The 23,939-nt window shown below is 38.4% G+C and overlaps 1 protein-coding gene across 10 annotated transcripts in view; it reads left to right on the forward strand.

Annotated features, from left to right (window-relative positions):
• TP63 (tumor protein p63) overlaps nucleotides 1–23,939 on the forward strand; it is a 231,914-nt gene that overhangs the window by 183,745 nt on the left and 24,230 nt on the right. For 8 of the 10 annotated variants that reach the window (XM_040481081.1, XM_040481089.1, XM_040481087.1 and 5 more), the window contains 5 exons: nucleotides 15,131–15,317; nucleotides 17,840–17,955; nucleotides 18,740–18,849; nucleotides 19,517–19,653; nucleotides 21,762–21,844. In XM_040481081.1, the coding sequence (XP_040337015.1) occupies nucleotides 15,131–15,317; nucleotides 17,840–17,955; nucleotides 18,740–18,849; nucleotides 19,517–19,653; nucleotides 21,762–21,844 (633 nt within the window). The remainder of the gene's footprint in view (nucleotides 1–15,130; nucleotides 15,318–17,839; nucleotides 17,956–18,739; nucleotides 18,850–19,516; nucleotides 19,654–21,761; nucleotides 21,845–23,939) is intronic. The other 2 variants (XM_040481088.1, XM_040481080.1) reach the window with 1 other exon arrangement.

Here is a 23,939-nt window from a genome sequence, read left to right on the forward strand (position 1 = left end):
CAAGTCAGTTGCCAGAACTTTATATTGTCCTCTCTGAATATCCCATCTGTTTTATAAGATTTTATTTTCCACCAGTTCAGTTATTGCTTTTATCATTCTCTTACCCTCTTAAAAGGGGCTTTTTGACTTGGCCATTCCAAAAATACAGTTTAGAGAAGAAAAAAATTGAAATCACTGAATATTTTAGGATAATTCTGACTAAATTCAGACTGGCTTTGCACTTGATAATGACCATATTTAGATGAATAGTGTTGTGACAGCTTTGGGACTTGCCCTTTTTTTCTTGTCAAATATTATAGGTTATCTGAAGTTGTAAAGACCCCACCTTTCACCTCTTGTATTCTTTGAACTCTCTGCAAATAAGAACCATAAGTTAGAAGCACACCTTAGCATTTCTTACTGGTGAATGGTAATCGTCTTTTAGATTATTCGTAAATCTCATTATTTTTAATTTTCTTTTACTGCAATCATCTCAGATTCATGCAGAAGCCAAGAAAAGTTGTTGGTATATTTAAGCCTTGGCATAGATTTTACTCTCCTTTTTAGACCCGGCCATCCTCACAGTAGGTAATTTGCCCCCGCGTTCATGGACCACAGTTGGATCTTGTTTATATACTACGGTCTATTCTGTGGGCTAATGGCCAATAGGTCATAGTGTACATAGTACTAAATTAGAAAAAGGGGTGCCTGGGTGGCTCAGTCAGTTAAGCATCTGACTCTTGGTTATGACTCAGGTCATGATCTCACGCTTCATGAGTTTGAGCCCCACATCCAGATTCTCCCTGGGATTCTCTCTGCCCCTCCTCCATTCTCTGTGTCTCTCAAAATAAATAAAAACTTAAAAAAATAAATTAGAAAAAAAATTTAAGATATATTCTTTTAGCATGATGGCTTGCCAGATGTGGATTTATCTGCAAGCTGGCACTGTAGCATCAGAATGGCTTTGACACTATATTATACTGCTGCTTCCCTTGAGAATGGATGGAGTAGTGGGATGTAGTTACTGGTCTGTCTATTCCAATGATGTTTATTCCTTCCATATTCTTGGACATTTGTAGGTGACGTTAGCCTTGCAATTTGGGATTTGCATACAGTATGGTATTTCTTCTGGGAGAGGTTGAAAGAGTAAGTGTTTTGTTTTGCTTTTTGATGGCGTGGGGAGGGAGGGTCTGTGTTGCACCTTTAGGAAAGCGAGCTGTTGAAAAATTATGCAGGTGTGTGCTGATATTAGCTGGCATCTCTATGCATTGTGATACCAAATTACCAGTCTGGCAGCCAAGGGCATGTAATATAGTATGTCTACTGAGGCAGGTGGTGACGGTGGGGTCGTAGTTACTGGAATGCTTTTCTCCCCACTTCTCTTTGCAACATATTATTAGTAGAGGAGCTGAATTTACTCTTGTTTTCCAAAATCCCCTGGAGTTATTTTATTTGAACATGATATTTGGCTTTGTGGAGTTCACTCCTCAGTATGCCAAACCTTCACCCCTCCTTCACAAAGTGAAACAAAACTCAGGCAAAGCTTGCTTTTCCATTTTGTCAGGGATATTGTATAGCAAGAAAGAGGTTAGTTCATTTGTCAGTTTTGAGGCACCTCTGTCCCATGACACTGTAGAAATACTTTGTTCATGTGGATGCTCAAGATTGTGGAAGAGGAAATTTTGTTGAGGCCCAACAAAAAATGTGGCTCTTTGTTCTTACTCATAGGCTAGCAATCCTTAGGAATAAACACACTATTGGATATGCATACATTTATATCAGTACACACATTGATTCCTACTATTTTTATGTACTTCTGATCAGAAAGATTATCAACACTCTGTTTTCCAGATTCTTTTTAAAGAGGTACCTTGAGGCGCCTGGGTGGCGCAGTCGGTTAAGCGTCCGACTTCAGCCAGGTCACGACCTCGCGGTCCGTGAGTTCGAGCCCCGCATCAGGCTCTGGGCTGATGGCTCAGAGCCTGGAGCCTGTTTCCGATTCTGTGTCTCCCTCTCTCTCTGCTCCTCCCCCGTTCATGCTCTGTCTCTCTCTGTCCCAAAAATAAATAAACGTTGAAAAAACAATTAAAAAAAAAAGAGCTACCTTGCCAGTGTGAACCTGGAAACTGAATTCTCTGACAGATTTGCATCAGATCATAAAATATTCAAAACAAAAGAAACATAGATCATCTAATGAAGTTCTCTGATTTTCCCCTATGGATGATTATTAGCTCAGTGTTCAGAGAGATCATGTGAGTTGCCTGAAATTTCTCAGTGACAGAGTGGCCAAAGGCTATGACTTTTTTCGAGAGATCAATTACTTTATCTTTGGAAGTAAATTCTTTCACATATGCTTTTTTCTTTTCCTTTTTTTTTTTTTTTCTCTTTCTCTATCACAATATTTTATTTTCTGATTTTACATTAAGATTTGCCTAATTTTAAGAGCTACAAGTTCATGTGGTATTTTACCTAAATACCGTATATAAAAAGATTAATACAATCCACTGCTGACTTATCAAATCTAAGACCAGACGGGGTAAAATTGGTTCTTAAAACAATTGGTGGGCATTTCCTGTTATTCTTACATTCAAGATCCCATTCTGAAAATGTACTTACCTTTTAGGAAGAAAATCACAATTCCTAGTCAGACTTATTTACTAAACTAAAAAGCATGTGATATTGAAACAAATAGCAGTATGGAATATCCTTGTAATCTTGCAGGAAATGGTGATCAAATTTTATTTTTTAGATGAACTCTGAGCTTTATACTTGTTTTTCTAATCATATTGAATGTTTATGTAAATTCACTCTGGTATGAAATACACCAGTTCCACTTGGGCCCCATACTGCTAGTGTTAAGACCGCATGGTGCATGAGTTGGGACATTGGCCTGTGTGTCAAGATGGTCCTTGTTGCTGAGTGTGTTTGAGCAAGTCTCCTCTCCTCTCTGGGGCTTGGATCTTTCCTCTGGAACTGGAGTGGCTGAACCAAATCATCTCTAAGCTGATCTAACTTTGTAAGAAAAGCTTAGCCATGGTATCATAAACTAAAACTGCCTTGAAACAAGTGATTTGATAATAGAAACGGAAAACCAAATCCTTGGCTTACAATGTCAGTTTGGTTTTATATGGAAACTCGGTCATCAGGGTGTAATGAAGTTGTAAAAGTATTAGTTTTTCCGAAGTAAGGAAATCTGAGTTCATTCCTACATTGCCTAGGTTTAGTGCAACCTTTCGAAATCATTTCTTCAGGGATGCTCTCCTGACCCTCCAAACTAAATAGAACTTCACATTTTGCCTTGTGTCCCTCTGCTTTTTCTTTAGAACATATATCACATTTTTAGAAATAATTTGTTTAATGTCATTGCTTCCTCTAAGCCAACTCCATTAGCCCAAGGTATACTGCTAGTTCCCTGGAATTCAGGAGAGAGCCTGTCATGAAGCAGGTGTTCAATAAATATTTGTTAAATTAATGAACCAACTTCACTAAGTTTTATATCTGAAAATTAATGGGGGAATAAAGTTTGGACAAGACATGCTATAATGTTTCTTCTGGGTTCTAATATCTTATTTCTATATTCTCCATATTCTAAAATTATAAGTCTGCAACAGACTTACAGGTACTGCCCATATTAAATTTATTTATTAAAATTTTTATTAGGAAATATTTCAAACCTACAAAAATAGCAAATAAGTTTAGATACCTGAGTATCTACCAAAATTAATATTGCTTCAAATATTGTTTTTTTTAAAAATTAATGTTTATTTACTTTTGAGAGTAAGAGAGAGAGGTGTGAGTGGTGGGGGGGGGGGGGTTGCATAGAGAGGGAGACACAGAATCTGAAGCAGGTTCCAGGCTGTAAGCTGTCAACACAGAGCCTGACACGGGGCTCAAACTCACAGAACGTGAGATCATGACCCGAGCTGAAGTCAGATGCTTAACTGACTGAGCCAACCAGGCACCCCTCAAATATTGTTTCTAAATAAAATATTACAGATGAAGCCAGAAGGTCTCCCTCCATTCTATCTCATTACCCTCTCTTCTTCCTTTTATTAAAGTGAATGAGTATGTCCACATGTAAGAACACAGATAAATATTGAAAACAAGAGAAATGAAAAGAGATTGCTGAGATTAAATGTTGATCAGTGTAGCTTAAGTAAATTTTAAGGACACATAAAATTATATTGTACTTACTTATGAATCTATACATGTGTATATAAAAATGTATGGAAGCAGATAAACCAAATCCATTCATTTTCTTAAACAAATGAACCCAGTAGCTTGACATGGTCTAGAACTTAGTGATCACTACCAGGTAAATAAGAATTGTCTGATTTCATTGTAAATGATTAATATTCAAACTTAAGCAGATTTTTATTATCTGACAACCACTCCCTCACCAGGTTGAAATAATGTTTTCACAATGCTCCCCAAGTTACTTAAGCTACATTAAACACTTTATGTGGAAGATCTTAGAAATATGAGGCTTCAGTAATAATCATAATTCACAGCTTTTATGTTGGTCTTTGCAGTTGACTAAGGCTTCTCCTATCCATCCATGATTTTACCCCTCCACCCTAAGAGCTATAGAAGTTTATATGTATATATTTTAATTTTATGTTGGTGAGAAGTTAAGTGATTGCATAAAGACCCAGGGAATGAGTAGAGGAGGCAGAATTTTTAAATCTTGACTCTTGACCCCTAGCTCAGTGACTATTGCTTACAATTGATGGGGTTGAGTAAGAGTCCTTCCCTAATGCTCTTGGCTTGGATAACTAAGCCCTTACTTCTTTCACAACAAAGTTGGCCTATGAATTCCAGTGTTACCTCATGTTATTTTATTTTCTTGGTCCAGAATTAAAGCTAACTATCTTTTGTTTTCTCTATTTGTTGAAGAGTCCATTGACTAAGCCAAGTCTTATTTTACTACTGACTGTTGGGAGCCCTAAACTAACTCTCGTTCATTTTTTTTTTTTTTTTTTTTTTTTTTTTAGAAAAGGTAATAAGCAAATAACTGGTCTTATTTTTGCAAGCATCTTTTGTTCCAATGAAAAACAATTCTCAGTCTGTTTTGGTGCTTTCATGATGAAAACTAGAAGACTGAGTTTTAGTGAGTCCTATGTCCTCCGTCTCTCCACCTGTTTAGTCATTTCTATCACCCTAGTTTGGGCCCTCCTCCTTTCTTGCCTGAACACCTCCTGACAGGTCCCCTTCCTCTTACTTTATTCCAGTCTCACTCCTACTGGCTTTGCTTTACTTAATACATTGACCTGATAGATTCGTCCCTTGGTATGCAATCCTTAGTGACTCTTCTTTGCCTGCTGGTAGAGTCTAGCTGTTTCTTCTGACATCCAGGGCTCCTCAGAATCTGGCAACTGCCTTCCTGGCTTAGCCTCATTGCTTTCTGTTGTGCCCCTCTGCCTCCTGCCTCTCCCCCTCCTATAGTTTAGCCATAGTTAACATCTCTCTGCTTATATCCATGATATTCCCTCTCTGTGGAAAGCCTGCTCTCTGTCTCTTGGCTCTTCCATTCTGGCATCCTTGGGTATACCATATAGTTGGTGAATAACTTGCCTTTTAAGGCCTCACTTAAATATCACTACCACTGTGAAATCTTTCTTCTCCAGTATAATACATTTACTTTTCTCTTTCTCTCTTATCTCCAACCAATCTGCCAGTAAATCTGGTTAAAATATATCCAGAAACCAACTGCTTCTCACCAACTCTACTGCTGGTCTAAGCCACTGGGATTTTTTACTTGAATTATTTGCAGTAGCTTCTTTACTGATCTCTCTGTTCCATCTATAAAGTCTGGTTTTCACATAACAGCCAAAATACTTGGTTTTCAAGTGGAAATCATATCATGTCACTTTCTCAGACCTCTCCAATGACTTCCTAGCTCACACTAAGTTGAAGTCTTTCCCTGGCCTGTAAGGCCTTATGTGGTCTGGGCCCCATATTCTGTCTGCTTCAGATCTTGTCCCTTACCACTGTAGCCTTTGCTTACTGGTCTCCTTGACAGACATACTCTCCTCAGGACCTTAGCATGTGCTAGCTCCAGTAATTGAAATATTATTTCCCTAGGTGTATGCATGGCTCAATCCAGTGTATTTCCTTCAGATCTTTCTTTACATATCAATATATCAAAGAATTCTTCCCTGATGAAATAATATCCCCCTCACACCACACTACCCAGCTCCTGGTTCTTGACTATATCCTTTAATTTTACCCTGACTTTATTTTCTTTATAGCACCTATTACCATCTGACATAGTATTTATTTGTTTATTCTAGAGCAGTGACACCTTTAGAGCATGGACTTTGCTTTTTTTTAACTGCTGAATTTCCAGAACTAAAACAGAGTCTTGAATATAATACTAAATAAATAGCAAATTTATTAACAAATATGTTATTGCTCTATCCTCTGTAATCCCATAATACATTCTGTATACCTCTGCTATGCTCAGTGGATTGTTTCATTCTACCTCTAAACCATGACCAATTTGAGGTAAGACTAAGTTTTTCTTTCAGTTTATGTTTCAAAAACTGCCCTACGCAGCAAGGATATATAAGTTCCTGCATTATGGGGTTTTGAATCTTATTTCTCTATGTTCCTTGTATAGAACAGAGTATCTGACCATAGGTAGTATGTGCTTAGTAAACGTTTGTTTGGTAATTATTGAATGGTGTTAATATATAGATCTCATGCCTAGTTTACAGTGGCAGCTGATAAGCAAATTCTTATATAGAATCTTAACTTTCCACTAAAATATTATGAATTACAGGAAAAAGCCCAACTAAATTGGACACTCATGCTATTTATAATAGTGTAGCAATTTTTATTTTTTAAAGGGCTTATAGAATCAAATTGAAAATTGACATTTGTCAAATTTTCAATTGTCAAAGAGACATGAGGGATGCAAATACTAGCCCTAGTTATATCTTATTATATTCACAGAAAACTATAAAAGTGATTACATACCTATATCAAAACAACAACAACAACAAGGGGGAGAAGGAAGGGGAGAGGGAGGAGGAGGGGGGAGGAAGAAGTAAAAGAACTCTAAATATAAGGGAACAGCAATTTAATGAACCAAAGGAAGCAAAAACATCCTAGCAACCAGAAAAAAAAAAATTAGAAGATTGCTTCAGTACAAAGCAATAAAACATAAGCACTATAAATTGGTGAAGAAAATAACATACCTAGAACAGCAGGCTGTGATGGAAAGATGACTGTATAAGGTAAAAAGGGAGATTAAGCAAGATAAAGAACAACATTTAAGTGCAATAGAAGACTTACAACTAATTGTAGTAGGGCAGAACAGAACTAACTCTAGAAAACCCTACACATGTTATGTACATGACTTTGACAAGCTTTCCCTGAATGCAGACAAAAGGAAAAGATGCTAACAATTCATGTTTGAGTATATAAAATGTATGAAAGATAGACAATGTGGGTCCAAAGTAAGACTTGCATGTTTCTGAAAATTAATGAGTAGAAAAAGCAAAAATATAAGTAAAACAAGAAAAGTAAATTATATTGAGTTAAAGTATGTAAGTTGAAAGAGCTCACCAATTCCCAAATAATTTCCAAAAAAAAATTAGAAATATTCTCACTTAAAAGAAAATAAAAATAAAGAAGGAAACAAATCCTGTAACGATCTAGGGAAAAATAAGCAGCTTACTTAAAGGAAGAAAATTCAAATTGACCTTGGACTTCCCTACAATACTAACATGTGCATTGACTCAACTATCTGGTTTTAAGGGATCCAACTGAAACTAATTTATTTGCAAAGGATTTGTGAATTAAAATGTGCACAGCATGGGGCACCCAGGTGGCTCAGTCAGTTAAGCATCTGACTCTTGGTTTCCTGAGTTCAAGCCCTGCATCAGGCTCTGCACTGACAGTGCGGAGCCTGCTTGGGATTCTCTCACTCCCTCTCTCCCTCACTCACACTGTCTCTGACTCTCTCAAAAATAAATAAATAAACGTAATTTTTTAAAATGTGCACAAGAGCATTATTTTTAATATTTTTAAATTATAATATAATTCATATTCTATAAGAAAGGCATGATTAAATAAATCATGGTATGTCTCTTTTTAATACTATAATTACAGCCCTTTCACATTATATTTTTAAATTAGACACACTCACAATATGTTAAATAAGACAAGATACCAAAATTTTTTATGGTGTGTTCCAGTTTGTATAAGGGTGTGTGTGTTTGTGAGAGAGTGTTTGTGTATATGTATGTGTTTATATGAATAGGAAAAAGTCTAAAATGGTAATGGTGTGCATCTCTGGGTGGGGGAAATATGTCATATATTTCTGTTTTTCAGAATTTCTGTGTGCATATGTTATAATTATTAAAAAAAACAGACACATTTATGGAAAAAGAAGTTGAGAAATTTATAAGTCTTTAATCCTTCATAACTGCTTCTAATAGTGACAGCATTGTGGGAAGAGATAGGTTATACCTTTAAACATAAAGGCTGGAATGTTTGATATCTACCCAAAGAGCTGCTGGAGATTCAATGCAATGGACATGCATCACCAACGAAGTTCTTAGATATAGGAGATTCTCTTTTCAGATATAGGCTCAATTGGGTTCTTCCTTTGATACCTATAGTCGAAAAAACCTAGCTACAGAAAAAAATGACCATAGAACAGCAATGAAAAAAATCCATTTGGAATGATAAGAAAATCGTGCAAAGGGGAAATAGGTTAGAGCCAGAGACGGAACCCACTAAATAAACAGAAGTCTTAGAGGAAGAATTATCTTTCTCAAGAATGTAAGTATGGTCCTTTATTATATTGAATATGAAGACTCCAAAAGAAATTATAATTGGATGTCAAATTATATTGGATAATCCAACCTCCCAAAGAAATGCTTATATATTCCTCCATATTAAGAATATATCAAAATGTTGTAGATATAGCCAAAGGGATGCTTTAGATGTACCTTTGCAGAATTAAATGCTTATATTAGGGAAACAAGTCTAAAATCAATGGTCTAAGATATCAATTTAAAAAATAAAAATAAAACAATAACAAATTGGACCATAGTTCAATTCTTGCAGTTGGGCAAGAATAAAAATTAAAAGTCATGCATATTGGAAAGGAGTAAAACTGTCTTTAGTCACAGTTAATATAATCATCTATGTAGAAAATCATAAGATAGGGGCGCCTGGGTGGCGCAGTCGGTTAAGCGTCCGACTTCAGCCAGGTCACGATCTCGCGGTCCGTGAGTTCGAGCCCCGCGTCAGGCTCTGGGCTGATGGCTCAGAGCTTGGAGCCTGTTTCCGATTCTGTGTCTCCCTCTCTCTCTGCCCCTCCCCCGTTCATGCTATGTCTCTCTCTGTCCCAAAAATAAATAAACGTTGAAAAAAAAATTAAAAAAAAAAAAAAGAAAATCATAAGATAGCTATAAAAAATTACTAGAACTAATAAGTTTAGCAAGGTCACAGGATACACAGTCAATATACAAAGATCAATTATGTTTTTATATACTGAAGAAATAAAATTAGAAATTAAAAATTTTGAAGTAGCATGTAAACAATTAAAAAAATACCAAAGGAGCAGTCTAACAAAATATGTGCAAGATTTACATACTGAAAATTATGAAACATTCCTGGGAGAAATTAAAGGTTCCTATTTGGATATATATACCACATTCATAGATTAAAATACATAATATTGTGAATATATCACTTCTTTTCAAGATGACCTATATATTAGAAACAATTTCATCCAAAATTTTACCAGGTATTTTGTGATAATCGACAACTTGCTTGTAAATTTTAAATGGAAATTCAGAAGACCTGAAATAGCCAAAACAATCTTGAAAAAGAACAAAATTGGAGGTTGCCATTTACCTAATTTCAAGACTTTCTATAAAGTTGGAGTAATCCAAACAGTGTGCACTGATGTATGAAGACACATAGATCAATAGAAAAGAGCAGTGTCCAGATAAAAACGTGAATGCATTTGGCCAATTAATTTTCAAAAAAGATGCCAAGGCTATTGAACAGAGTCCCAGAATGTTTCTGGAACAAATAGATAGTTGTTAAAAAGAAGATGAAAAGGAAGAGGAGAATTGACTGAACATAGATATAGAACTACATGCAACAGCTAAAACTATAAATCTTCTACACGCAAACATACAAAATCCTTCTGAACATCAGGCTAGGCCAAGATTTCTTAGGACAGAAAGGAAATGAGCCTTAAAGGCAAAATATTGATGATTCCTCAAAATTAACTGTTTTGGAAAAGCACAGAAAATTGGTAAAAATTAAAAAAAAAAAAAAAAAGACAAGCTACAGACTGGGGGAAAACATATTTTAAAAACATATCTGATAAAGGACTTGTATCTGGAATATATGAAGAACTTTTTCAACTCAAATTAAGAATACAAGCAACCCAATTATAAAATTAAAATTTAAGGGATGCCGGATGGCTAAGTTGGTTAAGCGTCAACTCTTGATTTCAGGCCAAGTCATAATCTCAGTTTGTGAGATCAAGCCCCGCATCAGGCTCTGCACAGCATGGAGCCTGCTTGGGATTCTCTTTCTACTTCTCTCTCTACCCCTTCCCCACTTGCACTCTTTCTCTCTCTCAAAGTAAATAAGTAAACTTAAAAAAAGTTAAAATTCAAGAAGTATGAAAGATTTGAACACTTTAAAAAGAATAGTAAATAAGTATATGAAATAGTATAAAATGAATATAAATCTATTTATATTTTCAATTTTATACTTTAATTTATTTATATAAAATATTTGTATTTAATTTTTTTATTATGTAAAAATATAAATGAAGTGCATGAAGTAAGTATATGAAAAGACACTCAACATCAGTAATCATCGGGGAAATGCTAATTTAAAACACAATAAGAACCATATATACCTGCTAGAATGGCATTAACATGGACAATAACAAGTGCTGATGAGGATGTGACACCTTCATACATTGCTGGTGGCAATGTAAAGTGACAGAGTCTCTTTGTAAAACAGTTTGGCAGTTTCTTATAAAGTTAAGCATACACGTACTGAACAATCATACTTCCAGGTCCCTATCCAGAAAAATGAGAACATGTGTCCTCACTAAGATTTGTGTATGAATGTTCGTAAGAGTTGTATTCATAGTAAATACAAACTGGAAATAAATGATGAATTGACAAATAATGGAATTTCATTAAATATGAAATGCTGATGCAGGCAAACACGTGGATGAGCATTATGCTAAGTGAAAAGAAGCCAGGCATCTAAGATTATATACTGTATCATTCCATTTCTATAAAATTCTGGCAAAGTGCAGTGAGAGAAAGTGGGTATATGGTTGCTTAGGAAGAGATCAGGGAGAGAATTAACTGCAAAAGGGCAAAAGATAATCTTGATGAATAGGGTGTTGGCGGTGATGGTTACACAACTGTGTGCATTTGTCAAAAGTCATCAACTTGTATACTTAAAATTGGTATATTTTGTAGTAAGTTATACCTCAAAGCTGATTACAACAAAGAATACAGACCCAAAAGAAGAAATTAGACCTTAGAATTCAAGAATGTCAAGTCAGTGTTGGGAGTGGTTTAAAGGTAGATTTTAGAAGTCCCAGGGAGAAAGAGAGAGACATAAAGAGAAACCAGATGTGTTTCAGTTTCCACCCTGTGCCAACTTAAGTTACCAGTGTATTCTAGAATATTGGCATAGATCAGATTCCCATTTTTTGTGGTCATGCAGAAGCCTGGGAAATTGGTGACAGTGGGCTATTTGGTAGAAGATGAGGGAAATGGGCAAGTGTAAAGAATTATGAATACACTATAGGCCAGGGAGCCCGAATTTAGTGCTGGAAAAATATTAAACATCATCACAGGTTGGATTTGCCAGTAAAAGAAACAGAGTAGCAGAAGCTTGGCTTTGTAAAGAACCAAGCGTGCCAGGCCTCTTCAGCTTCAGCCCCTCTAGTTACTGAACAGCAGGCCTAGTAGTTTAACCAGAAGCAGTAATCAAAGGGATCTTGGCCCTGGTCTGATATTTAGATTTAGATTTGGATTTAGTCAATATGAAACCTGCATCATTAAAGCTGGAAAATGTGGTCTATAGTACTAGATGCAGTCCTAGCAGAGGGCTAGGACTAAATTGTCCTCGCTTGGTGTGGAGAACAGAGGAAGAACTTGAGTTGTTCTAGACCGAGTGGCATGATTGAATTGTGGGTGATGAGTGTAATGTGTTTGAGGCATTAAGATGTCTGCATGAGTAGAACACGTGGGAGGTGAATGTATTAGGAGGGTACGGGGAGGGGCGGAGAGAGAGATGGGGTCAGAACACAAAAGGGCCTTAATAAACCATGTGGAAGATCAGGGCCTCCTACGTGAATTCCCCTGAGCTGTAACAAGAGTGCTAACACACAGCTACCAGCTAGCTGGTAGTATAGCCTCCAAGGACGACCTCCTCCTCATCCAGGACTTTTCCAGCTCTATCGCTTGCTCCCTCTCTCTGCAGTTCAGTGAGCAAACATTATTGCACTGAGAAATAAAGAGGAATGGTTGATGGTGAGTCAACTGCTGTTGAGCCCATTTTAATGTTAGAGAAGATTGTATGCCTTTTAAGTTGGTTCAGAAAATAGTCATGCTGTTGGGAAATAGAAAAATGTAAAAGTACACGAATTAGCACTGCTGAGCCAAGAGAAATAGAGACAAGGAACCGTTGTTAAAAGGCCGGGACCAGGACTCTTCTACACTGGTTGCTAACCAGCTCTCCTTGGTGACCTCAGGCTAGTCCTCTCCATGCCTCAATTTTCTTATCTATAAAATGGGGGTAATAATGCTGTTTCATTATCTGTTATCTGCGATTCTGAAATCCCAAGAGCTCCCAAAACCCAAAGTTGGTTTGGTTCGGTTTTAGTTTCGTGGAGTTTGTGGCAGATTCATTTGGTGGTGAAATCTAGCCTGAACTCTGAGGCCTTATGCTTATTTCCCAGTTGGTGTGAATGTTCATGAATTCCGAAGTAATGCTAAGGTTTGATTATGGGGCGCTGACCTAAATGCTGCTGGAGGTGTTTATAATATATGCTATAGGAACTCTACTCCCTTTCTAAAATCAAAACGGTTCTGGACTCTAAAACATCTGACCCCAAGGGTTTCAGATAAGAGATTGTATACCTGTAATACCTTCCTCATAGGGTTGTGTGAGGATTGCATTTCTGACAACAGAACTCAGGAAATGGTAAAGCTATGATTATTTATCGTTATTCAGACTCAGAAATTAGATTCCCTTCCCCCATCCCTGAGAACGAGCGAGGATTAATACATGATGATGCCTACATTTGTTTTTAGTACTTTCACATTTTAGTATATCAGTTATTGAAATGATATATGTTTTTTAACTGTCCTATTCTGAACACTTATCCTTCTTTTTTTTGCAGTCTTTACATACTTGGGTAGGTATCTTATATGCCTTCAGGTGACAAACTTATTTTTCAGTCATTTTTCCTAAGGTGAACCTTATGAAACCCATGGTTAGATTATATATCTCCTAACTAAAACACACAAACAGCTATGCTTCTTTTCTGAGAGTTCTCAGTAAAAGTGAGTTCTTAACACATCCCAAGGCAGTGCCTTTGTTTTGTAAAGTCATTGGTTAAAAAACACTAGCACAAAAATATTCTTCTAGATTCCATTCAGTGTGTCCCAAGTAGAATTTTATTTTTGTGGTCAATTTTTGGCATGCTCCCTATTTCTTCAGGCTATATAAAACCCTTTTGCTGTGTTTAATCCTTGACCTGTGGGCATGGAGAGCTGATTGTGCAACACATTTCTAGCATTAGGAAATTTTTAACTGAAAATTTCATATACTAAAAGGCTTGGGATGAAAAGAAGGATTCTTTAAATAAAATATTTCAAAAGGAAAGAGATAAAATGGTTATTTTAAATGTACATTTTAGTAGGACATTTGCCTTTTGTCAGAGTTGGGTTGAAACATATTAGTAATAAATCTTTTTGCCATTCTGGCTCCTGGTCCCCAGTGTCTTTCCCCTGGAAGAATGTCATTGCAAACTGAGTGTGTGTGTGTGTGTGTGTGTGTGTGTGTGTGTGTGTGTGTGTGTGTTTACCTTTGTTTGGGTGTTACTAGGTGCCCCACTCTTGGCTGGCAATTCTGGTGCCTGGGTGGTTTCACGTTAGCAGCAGAATGAGAAGGAAATACCATGATGGGGAATTGACACAGAGGATCGGGACACTAAGATTTCATAGAATGTAGGGATTGGAATGGAGACTTTCTACATTGGTTCAGAGACGGGGAGAGGAAGAAGCACAGGATAGGGCTTTTTTTCTTCTATTTGTTTCTAAGTCTCATGCTTTTTCCCTATTTTGCCAGTTCTACAACCAGCCAGCCAACCAACCAACTACTGAATTTCCTTTCCCTGCAGAAGGAATTATGGGCAGGAAACATTACAGTCACTTATGAGTGAAGAGTTCTGTATCTTGATGGCTTTTGCCACCATGATTTGTGGCATTACAACAGGCCTGTCCTTTTTCATGAGAGTATAGAACCAAATGGCCCCTGTCAGCTTTCTCATGGTCTCAGGCTATGACAGGAGAACATAAGTACAGTAGTTTGGGAGAACTTTTGCTTTGTAATTTTCTAGTTGGTTGACCTTGGGTAAGATCTCTTTACTCTCTGCCAGATATTCCATTCCATCTTAATTTTTCCATAAATCCTATTTCCTCTGAGTCTCTCTAGAGTCTTGTAAGGGCAGGGTAAATTACAATCTCTGAAATATTACTCAGTACATGAAAACACTGTTTTTTCCATTTAGTTTCTGGAACTCCATAAAGGTGTTTGTGGTATGAATTATTTAAACCCCTCTGAGACTCAATTTCTTTATCCTAAAGATAACAGGAAATAATGGCATAAATATGTTTTGATAAATGCAAACTCTTCTTTTGCCATGGGATTGTATTTAAAGTAGGAAAAATGATTAATTTGATTGATGAATATAACTTCTTCTAATAAGATTGCTCGCTGTCGTGTATGTAGTAGCCAACTGTGAACATACATCTGTACAAAGTGAACATGTTGTCCATATTCTGATTTGGAAAGTAATGGTATCTCCTGTTGGTTCTTTCCTTCCTGCCACCATTGGCCCATCTCTAAGCAGTATTCCACTGAACTGAAGAAACTCTACTGCCAAATTGCAAAGACATGTCCCATCCAGATCAAGGTGATGACCCCACCACCACAGGGCGCTGTCATCCGTGCCATGCCTGTCTACAAGAAGGCTGAACATGTCACCGAGGTGGTGAAACGGTGCCCCAACCACGAACTGAGCCGTGAATTCAATGAGGGTAAGAATTAGGATTGGTGGCTGTTTAGCTAAGCTCTTTGAATATAGAGATCCTGTGGAGATTTTTCTTTGGAACCCATCGACTGGGTTCCAATCTGTGCAATCCGATGGCAGGTCAGCCTACCTTTATGTCTAATGGGCTGTTTGAGAAAAATGATAAACTTGTGGCTTCCATAATGATTGGACAGCTTAATTTCATATTGGTGATTACTAGATGACCTGGACTTGCCTCTCCAGTCCCTACTGCTTCCCTCCTTTTTCTCTTTTATCCTTTTTTTGAATGAGAGGATGTAGAAGGGACAACCTGACTTCCGATTTGTCCAGCCCAGGCAATGGCAACCCTCAGCTTTAGTGCCTTTCCTAGAGTGATTATTAAGATTATATCAATTCTGAGCAGGAAGGGTAAGTGGAGGAAGCACCAAAGGTGAGAAACAAGAAAAAACAGAAGAGGAAAGTGGGAGAGATGAAAAAGGAATGAAGATGAATAATGGATAAAAGGAGTAAATAGAAGATCTAGGACATAAGCTGGGAGGGGGGACAGCAAAGTAAAGGACTATGGATCAGGGAACAGGTATCTTGGGGTCTCCTTTAAGCTTTGTGTCCATAGAAATGTCAGGCCCCAAGTTCTGAGCCTCATATCCAACAAGGGCTTTACAAAGGAGGTCACTATTTCCATGGGTTCTCTTACATTGAATATTCTAAGGTTCTATGAAAGGACGCTAGGTAAGGAGCAGAGGAAAGTGGAAAGGAAGGACAAGAGAACACATAAATATTCACCAAAGAGTGATCTGGGTGCAGAGGCTTGCAAGTTAGGACACTTTAGATAGAAAATATGTTAAAAATAGAAATATTGGTAGGTAGCTAGTATGGATGTAGGAATAGATAGTGAAGAAAAATTAATGGAGGAAGAAAAAGAGTGGGTAGAAATTTCAAAAGAGAAAGTTAAAACCCTCCCACCTTAACACAACTACTTTTTACAAATTAACTTCTAGTCCTTGTCTACATGGCCTCATTTTCAATACCTTTCTTTTAAAAAAAGGAGTATTTATTTTGAGAGAGAGAGAGAGCATGTGCATGTATGCCAGTGGGGGAGAGGCAGAGAGAGAGATAGAGAGAGAGAGAGAGAGAGAGAGAGAGAGAGAGAGAGATAGAGAGAATCCCAAGCAGGGTTAGATCTCACAAACCATAAGATCATGACCTGAGCCATAATCAAGAGTCAGAGGCTTAACAGACTGAGCCACCCAGGCTCCCCTCAATACCTCTCTATCTTGTTTTTCACTTAACAGTATGCCTTAAAGAGTATTCCTTATATGTAGACTCCATTATAGGTTTCTATAACTGTCCTTGATCCATCAAGATGATACAACTATATTTTGTTTTCTTTCGCTTTCTCATTGTTTGACATGATAGCTATTTTTAGTTTTTGCCAAATAGGTGATTCTTCAGAGAGCATTTTCACACTTAATGTTTGACTTTTATTGAGTATAAAATTGTATAGAATGGTAATATGTATCCAAATGTTAACAACACCCTTATGGCTCCCAATTCTCAGATCAGCTTCTTTCCTTTGGAGCTCTGTCAGGTATCCCAATTTTGTGAAATCTGGCCTATGCTCATTTTTATTTTATTTTTTTAAAAGTTTTATTTACTTCTTTTAAGAGGGATTGGGGGTGTGGAGAGAACGAACATGAATGGGGGAGGAGCAGAGAGAGAGGGAGAGAGAGAATCCCAAGCAGGCTCCACACTGTCAGCCTGATGCAGGGCATGATCTGACAAACTGTAAGATTATGACTTGAGCCAAAATCAAAACACGGCTGCTTAACTGACTGAGCCACCTAAGCACCCCTGGCCTATACTCTTTTAAAAGCATACTTCCTTTTTCTTATTCTCCTACCTGGAGCTCTTTCAGCACCACAAAGCCAATGAATTTATCTTTATGACCAAAGCAAGTGTAAAACCAGGTACCTGGCCGGCTCAATCAGTAGAGTATGCAACTGTTGATCTCAGGATCATGAGTTCAAGTCCGACAATGGGTGTAGATCTTAAAAATAAGCAGGTGTAGATATGGATACTTTGTAGCAGAGAAAAGAATAGGCAGTGAAATGCCTATTGAATGTTTTTGCTAGTCAATTTGAGGGAAGCATCTTCTCTCAAGCTGAGTTGTATTTTTAAATTAATCCTTTTCCTTCCATTTCCCATGGAAGTTAACAGAATCCCCTCTATGGATCAGGGCAGAGACATAGTCATGGAGTACTGTGAAAGCTTGAATTATTTACCTTAAGCACCAGAAACAAAGAACTATTCCTTAAATATAGATGAGCATTCCAGCCATCTCTATTGCTACAAAGGTACACCTTCATTTATTAGATATCTGGCAATGAGATCTGTTCCTTTTTCCAAGGATGTGTATTTTCTGTATTAAACAAACTATTTCTTTAGCCACCAATATTTTGTCCATGCAGCTTCATTGTTTTAAATTTTGAAGGCAAAGAACTAACTATTTTGTCTTTCTCTGTTCTGCAGGACAGATTGCTCCTCCTAGTCATTTGATTCGAGTAGAAGGGAACAGCCATGCCCAGTATGTAGAAGACCCCATCACAGGAAGACAGAGTGTGTTGGTACCTTATGAACCACCCCAGGTAAAAAGATAAGCGCTGGGCTGACTTAGGAGAACATTAGTGTGTTTTGAGCATCTATTTCTGCCTTAGTCTTTGTCATCAAATACAAAAGTTTTTGTACTTCCCCTCTTCCGCTTTATTATAAACTGTCTGTCTCCTTAAGAACTCTTTTAATTTGCACTAAGTTAACTTGGTAACATTGCTCTGTGCCCCTGTTCCCAGACTGGTTCTGTGGGAAGAACACTGGAGCAGTGAAACCAGAGTCTTTTGGTTTGCTGGCTTTCTCTGTGGACCTTTAGCCTATGACTTTCCCTCTCTAAACTTCAGTTGACTCACCCATAAATGACCACTTAGGACTAGGTGATTTTTAATCCTGAGGGCCTTTTCAGCTCCACAGTGTTATTTATGGAAGTCTACATTTAAATCTGTGTTGCACTGTTTTATTCACATAGGGGAAATATCCCTGGGGTGTTGCTGTTGTTATGGGTAATTTTTTCATCTCCTCCCCCCCCCCCATTTGAATTGGGTGATAGGGATTAGCTTACAAATGAATAGGATCAAAAATTAATATTTTGAAAGCCCATTTCACCTAATGTAGTGTCCAATGTTGCAAACATTAGCTTTAAGTTTCCCAAGAGGCAAGGCAAAGAGGAATCTACAATGGGTTTTAGAGTTTGTCTCCCTAAAGGAAAGCATATCACCTCATGAGAAGTGAGTTGGTTACATAGAAGAACTGTGATGGAAGAAAGAACGAACATCAGTTCAAACCAGTGTTAACCCAGATTCTTTTTCCTCCTGTGTTCAGGTTGGCACTGAATTCACAACAGTCCTGTACAATTTCATGTGTAACAGCAGTTGTGTTGGAGGGATGAACCGCCGTCCAATTTTAATCATTGTTACTCTGGAAACCAGAGAGTAAGTGGCATATGCGGAATTGTCATTCTGTAAAACACCGTGAGCAGAGGGCAAAGTGAAATTGTGTTTGCTCTGTCATTAACTTCCCATGTATAGCAAAGAGCTAACCTTGATTTTGTCCTTTGTGCTTTAAATCCTGGCTGCAAACACTGACATAAAAGATCTAAGAAGGTGGAGACAGAACAGGGTGCGTTAAAGTAGAGGGGAGAAAAGAACCAGGAAGGCATGCAAGTCACTTTATACCTGAATTCTTGACATTTGACTACAGTAGTTTCTGATTAGACAGTGTTTGTTTTCATGTGGCTCCCAAGGCAGTTAACAACCTCTTTGAGTAAGTCTGGGCTGCCTAAGGGGGTTTTATCCAGAGACATCCATAAGCTCAACTCAACTGCCCTTCAAAATCTGTAGTTAAATCCAACTGTTCAGTTAATGGCTTGGGGGTTCTTGCGGAACAAATGGAATCATATTTACTAATGTTGTTTGTGGCATGCAAGCATTTTTGTGTTCTGCCAAGCGCTTCTGGGTCCATTCTCGGAGCAGCGATGAGTGAACTGGTGGTCATGGTGGGTGGGTGATGGCCAGCATCAGAAATGGAAATGAGAGAATTCCAGGGCTTTTAAGGGTCTTTTCAATTTCGCCCTTTCTCTCCCTCTTCTCTTATTCCTAGTGGGCAAGTCCTGGGCCGACGCTGCTTTGAGGCCAGGATCTGTGCTTGCCCAGGGAGAGACAGGAAGGCGGATGAAGACAGCATCAGGAAGCAGCAAGTCTCGGACAGCGCAAAGAACGGTGACGGTACGAAGCGCCGTAAGTAGCTGTAGTAGCCAAATGGGGTAGGGCTAAATTTTCTCCAGATGTGGGGACTAGGACATTTGGGAAGGTGCATAATAAGACCTCAAGGCTTTAGGGGCAAGTATGACTTGAGGCCCCACAGCCAGTGCAAACTGCTGTCCCATTAATGGAGGTGCTGAAATGGACGCCAGCTGTGCACCACAGCTTTACAAAAGCAAATCCACATTGTGAGGATTTCTTAGTCCAGCAGTCCTAAAACTATGACTCCCAGACCAGTAGCATCAGCATTATCTTGAAACTGAGTAGAAATGCAAATTCTTAGTTCCCAGCCTTCTTGAATCAGAAACTCTGGGTGTCAGCTACTGATGTCAGTTGACTTCTCTGTAATTGAGCATCAGGGCTGAAAATAGCATCTACCTACCTAATGAACTCCTGGGAATAGTGGGATTTAAGAATATATTTCACAAAGCACAGTCTGGGGACTCTGAAGATCTGGGTTGCATTGAATTTTGACAGTTCTTGGGGCCTTGGGGCCTCAGTTACCTCATTTACAGTAAGGCTAACGATTTAGGTCTGCTGTTTTCAAACTTCTTTTGTTAAGCATTAAAAGCTTTTTTTTTTTTTGCTTTAATTAAATATTTCAAAAAACCTAAAATGCATATAGATTAAAGCAGAGTGACTCTATTTGAAGGGGACGGGAGTAGGGGATCGTCTGTGGCTCCATGCTCTGCTCACAACCATCCCTTGCCCATGCGGTACAGCCCCAGAGGGGCCCAGACCTCCAGGGAACAAAGTGTGAAAACCACTGATCCGCATGCCCATCTGATTGCAAAGTTGATTCTAGGAGGTGCCCCATGTCAGCCTGTTATCACTACAGCAAGTATTTTAAAATGCACCACCCTATGACTTATATCATGAAAAAAACATTTTAATCTTATTTGGATTAGTATTCTGAAGATATATAAATTGTATTGTGTTATAACAGCTACTCATCATCAACTTATAAGTGTTCAGTATGATTTTCCTTCCTGTTAGGGTCCTTCTTTCCCTGATTATTTCTCAAAAAAGTATTTATTATACTTTTATTATAATGGTATTATAATGCCATATATATGGCATTATTTGCCCTTTTGTTAGGCTCCTTCTCTCCCTGATTATTTCTCAAAAAAGTATATATGTATGTTTGACATATATCTTACATATATACTTTTTATAGTATTATTTGCCCTTCTTGTTAGACTCCTCTCCCTAATTATTCCTCAAAAAAGTGTATATATATATATATATATATATGTGTGTGTGTGTGTGTGTGTGTGTGTGTGTATATATACACACACACACACAGATATATGTATACATATATATGTAGATATATGTATATATATATACATACACACACACACATATACATGCCTTTACTTTGTATACATACACATATGAAGAAAGTTATATCCCCACCCTAATTTTGCTCTTGAGTCTGTCTGGTGGTATAGCTTCTATATGCTTCCCTGAGCACCTCAGTTACCTACAAATTAATAACTTTTAGTAAGAATAGATTATCTTAGCTTCGGTAATAGGATCAGCTCTATATCCTGGATATATGGTGTAGTTGCTAATTTTGGAAACCTTAGGGATTTATGAGCTGCATTCACTCACTTTCCCAAAGGGAAAACAGCCCCGGAAATGAGACTGCAGGTCTGAAGTTCCATGATGTATGCACTACCACGAGCGGGCTGAACACACAAGCTGAATGCATGGCCAAGACAACTTCCACAACACACATTTCCCTCCTTGGAAGACAAATGATCTGAAACATGAAACACCAAACCAATTTATCTTTCCTTTCCTTAACAGCTGTTCGCAGTCGCAGGCCAGCAAGACACAGGGATTCCTGCACATGACTTAAGCCAGCTCCCCTAAGTCTTCCTTCTGCTCACTCCCCTCCCCCACCTCATGATTGTTAGGTGTGCCCTTAATGCAAACGCGATTATCACCAAGTAAATGGAGGTTTAGGACTGGCAACTCAAATCTCACAGGTCTTGCGGAGGCTACTGTCTGTTTAATGAATGTATTAGTGCTTCAGAAATGTTCCCAGGATGAAACTTGCATTTTCCCTCCACTAGCTTTTCGTCAGAACACACACGGCATCCAGATGACATCCATCAAAAAACGGAGATCCCCAGATGATGAGCTGTTATATTTACCAGTGAGTCTCCTTTGAGTATTCACGATTACTTCATTTTACCTTCTCTGAATGAGCTCTTCCTCTGTGTCATCTTATTATCTGTGACAATGAGAAAGGGGTGGTGGTGATGAGGGAGATAAAACAGGGAGAAGCTATTGTTTGAAAAATCAGCAAATGATCCCTTTCTTCCCCAATGTTGAAATACGTCAGTAGTGCAGGCTCCTCTCCCGCTACCCATCCAGCCAAAGTTACTGTTCTAATATAATTTTTCTTACCCAAATATTTATTATTAATTTGTTTAAGAATCATAAGATTCTTTGTTTAAGAATCATAAGATTCCCCTAGACAGCATGGTCATGCCATATCGTCACCAAGACTGAAATTTTGCCAGACAGAGTTCACAGATCTGACAGTACAACAATTCCAGACTCGACTGTGACTTCTTTTAGGAAGTGCTATAAAGAAGGCCAAGCAAGACAGAGTCCTCAGTTACGTGTGAATATCTAGGAGACTCAGCCCAGTTGCTGTGTAACAGCACTGTTCATTCCTACAAGGAACATGAGTCTTCTTATGGTCGCTGAGGCTCCCTGTCTTAGACTATGGTTGAAGTTTGTTGGATTCTTATGACCTTAGGTTTGGTCATCTAGAGTGGCAGTCAAGTCTTGGTAACGAGTATAATCCTTGATGCCACCTTGACTGACCTGAGAGCCAGGCAAGGAAGGCCAGGAGATCTGACTGGGAGCTGCCGCCCTGTATGGAAGCTAAAGCAAACCAACAGGTTTGGGTGTGCCATACCTGCTTCCCTACCTTCTTTGGGCCCTGACCTTCAGGGCAATAGACTGCTTGCTAGTAAAACAATCAGGCAGTGAAGTAGCCAAGATTCTCGGTGTCTTTTTTCTCAGGCTACATATGGAAACTGACTTGTGAACTTTAAACATTTTCCTGATATCCCACATATTCCAAAAGACCTAATATGTTTTCAGTTGCTGAGATAGGAACCACTTGAGAAGCTGTTTTTAATGAAATTTCAGTTTGTGCTAAGGAAGGAGGTCCTGTGTAATCAGTTACATCTTGAACGTGCAGTAAAGAATTAGCCACAGTGGATTGTGTGAATTAAAAAAAAGGGGGGGGGGGAGCTTTTAATTTCACATGAGTTTAGTTGGTGTCTGTTGGGGTGGCAAATATGCTAGGCCTTTAGCATTTGCAGATCAGTAGAATACAACTCTTACCTTCAAAGAGCTTGCCTTCTAGCGAGGAGACAGGATATAATGAAATAATTGCCTCTGGAGCATCAGGCATGATGCAGTAGCAGCACCTAGAAAGGACAGAAGACTCACGAAAAGACTGAGGTCAGTGGGGAGCTTCTCAGAGGTGATCACAGAGCTGGGGCAAGTAAGAGTTAAGGGAGAGGAAACCTTTCCATTTCTGACTTCTGACAAACCCTGCCTCTCATCCTCAGGGAGGGAACTGGGGTGAGGTAAGTAAAATGCCTAGGGTGCAGAATTTAAATAAGCAGTCACTCTTAGGGCCCTGCAAGTGCTCACGGGCCCTGCTTGCCTTGCTGCAGTCCTGGTCCTGCTCATACTTTTAAACCCTTTTCAGAGACTCTTTTAAAGAGAGAAGAAGCCTATTTTGCCTCAGCTGAATGCCCTTCCAGGGATATTTAATTACAGCTCATTCCCATTATTTTGGGTAGTTTTGTCTTCTAAAATCCCTGCAAATGCTATCTTAAATAATGAATCATTGCTCGTGGGGAAATATAGGATTAAGTTCCCATGAGCCTCTGGGCACGACATTTTCAGCAGCCCATCAGTAAAGACACCTTATTTAATATATACTATTGATTCATTTTAACACTGAGCTCACGACCAACAGCACTATAACTTGTGCCTACATGAAGCTGATCTAACACATTTTCTCCTTAAGGCCCACTACAGCCTTCTGGCACCTGAAGTATTAGACAGCACTTCAGCACTACCCTTGGGGACCACTTTAGAGAACAGGTTCACCATCAAAAACCACAAAAATGTGCAAAATGTGGCAGTAAAGAGACCATGGAAAGGATACTTGTTTGCAGCAGGAACCGTGAAACAAGATGGCGGAGCACACCCTTGTT

Source organism: Herpailurus yagouaroundi, unplaced genomic scaffold (assembly GCF_014898765.1).
Source record: "Herpailurus yagouaroundi ecotype Mexico unplaced genomic scaffold, PumYag 159, whole genome shotgun sequence".
NCBI classification, from domain to species: Eukaryota; Metazoa; Chordata; class Mammalia; order Carnivora; family Felidae; genus Herpailurus; species Herpailurus yagouaroundi.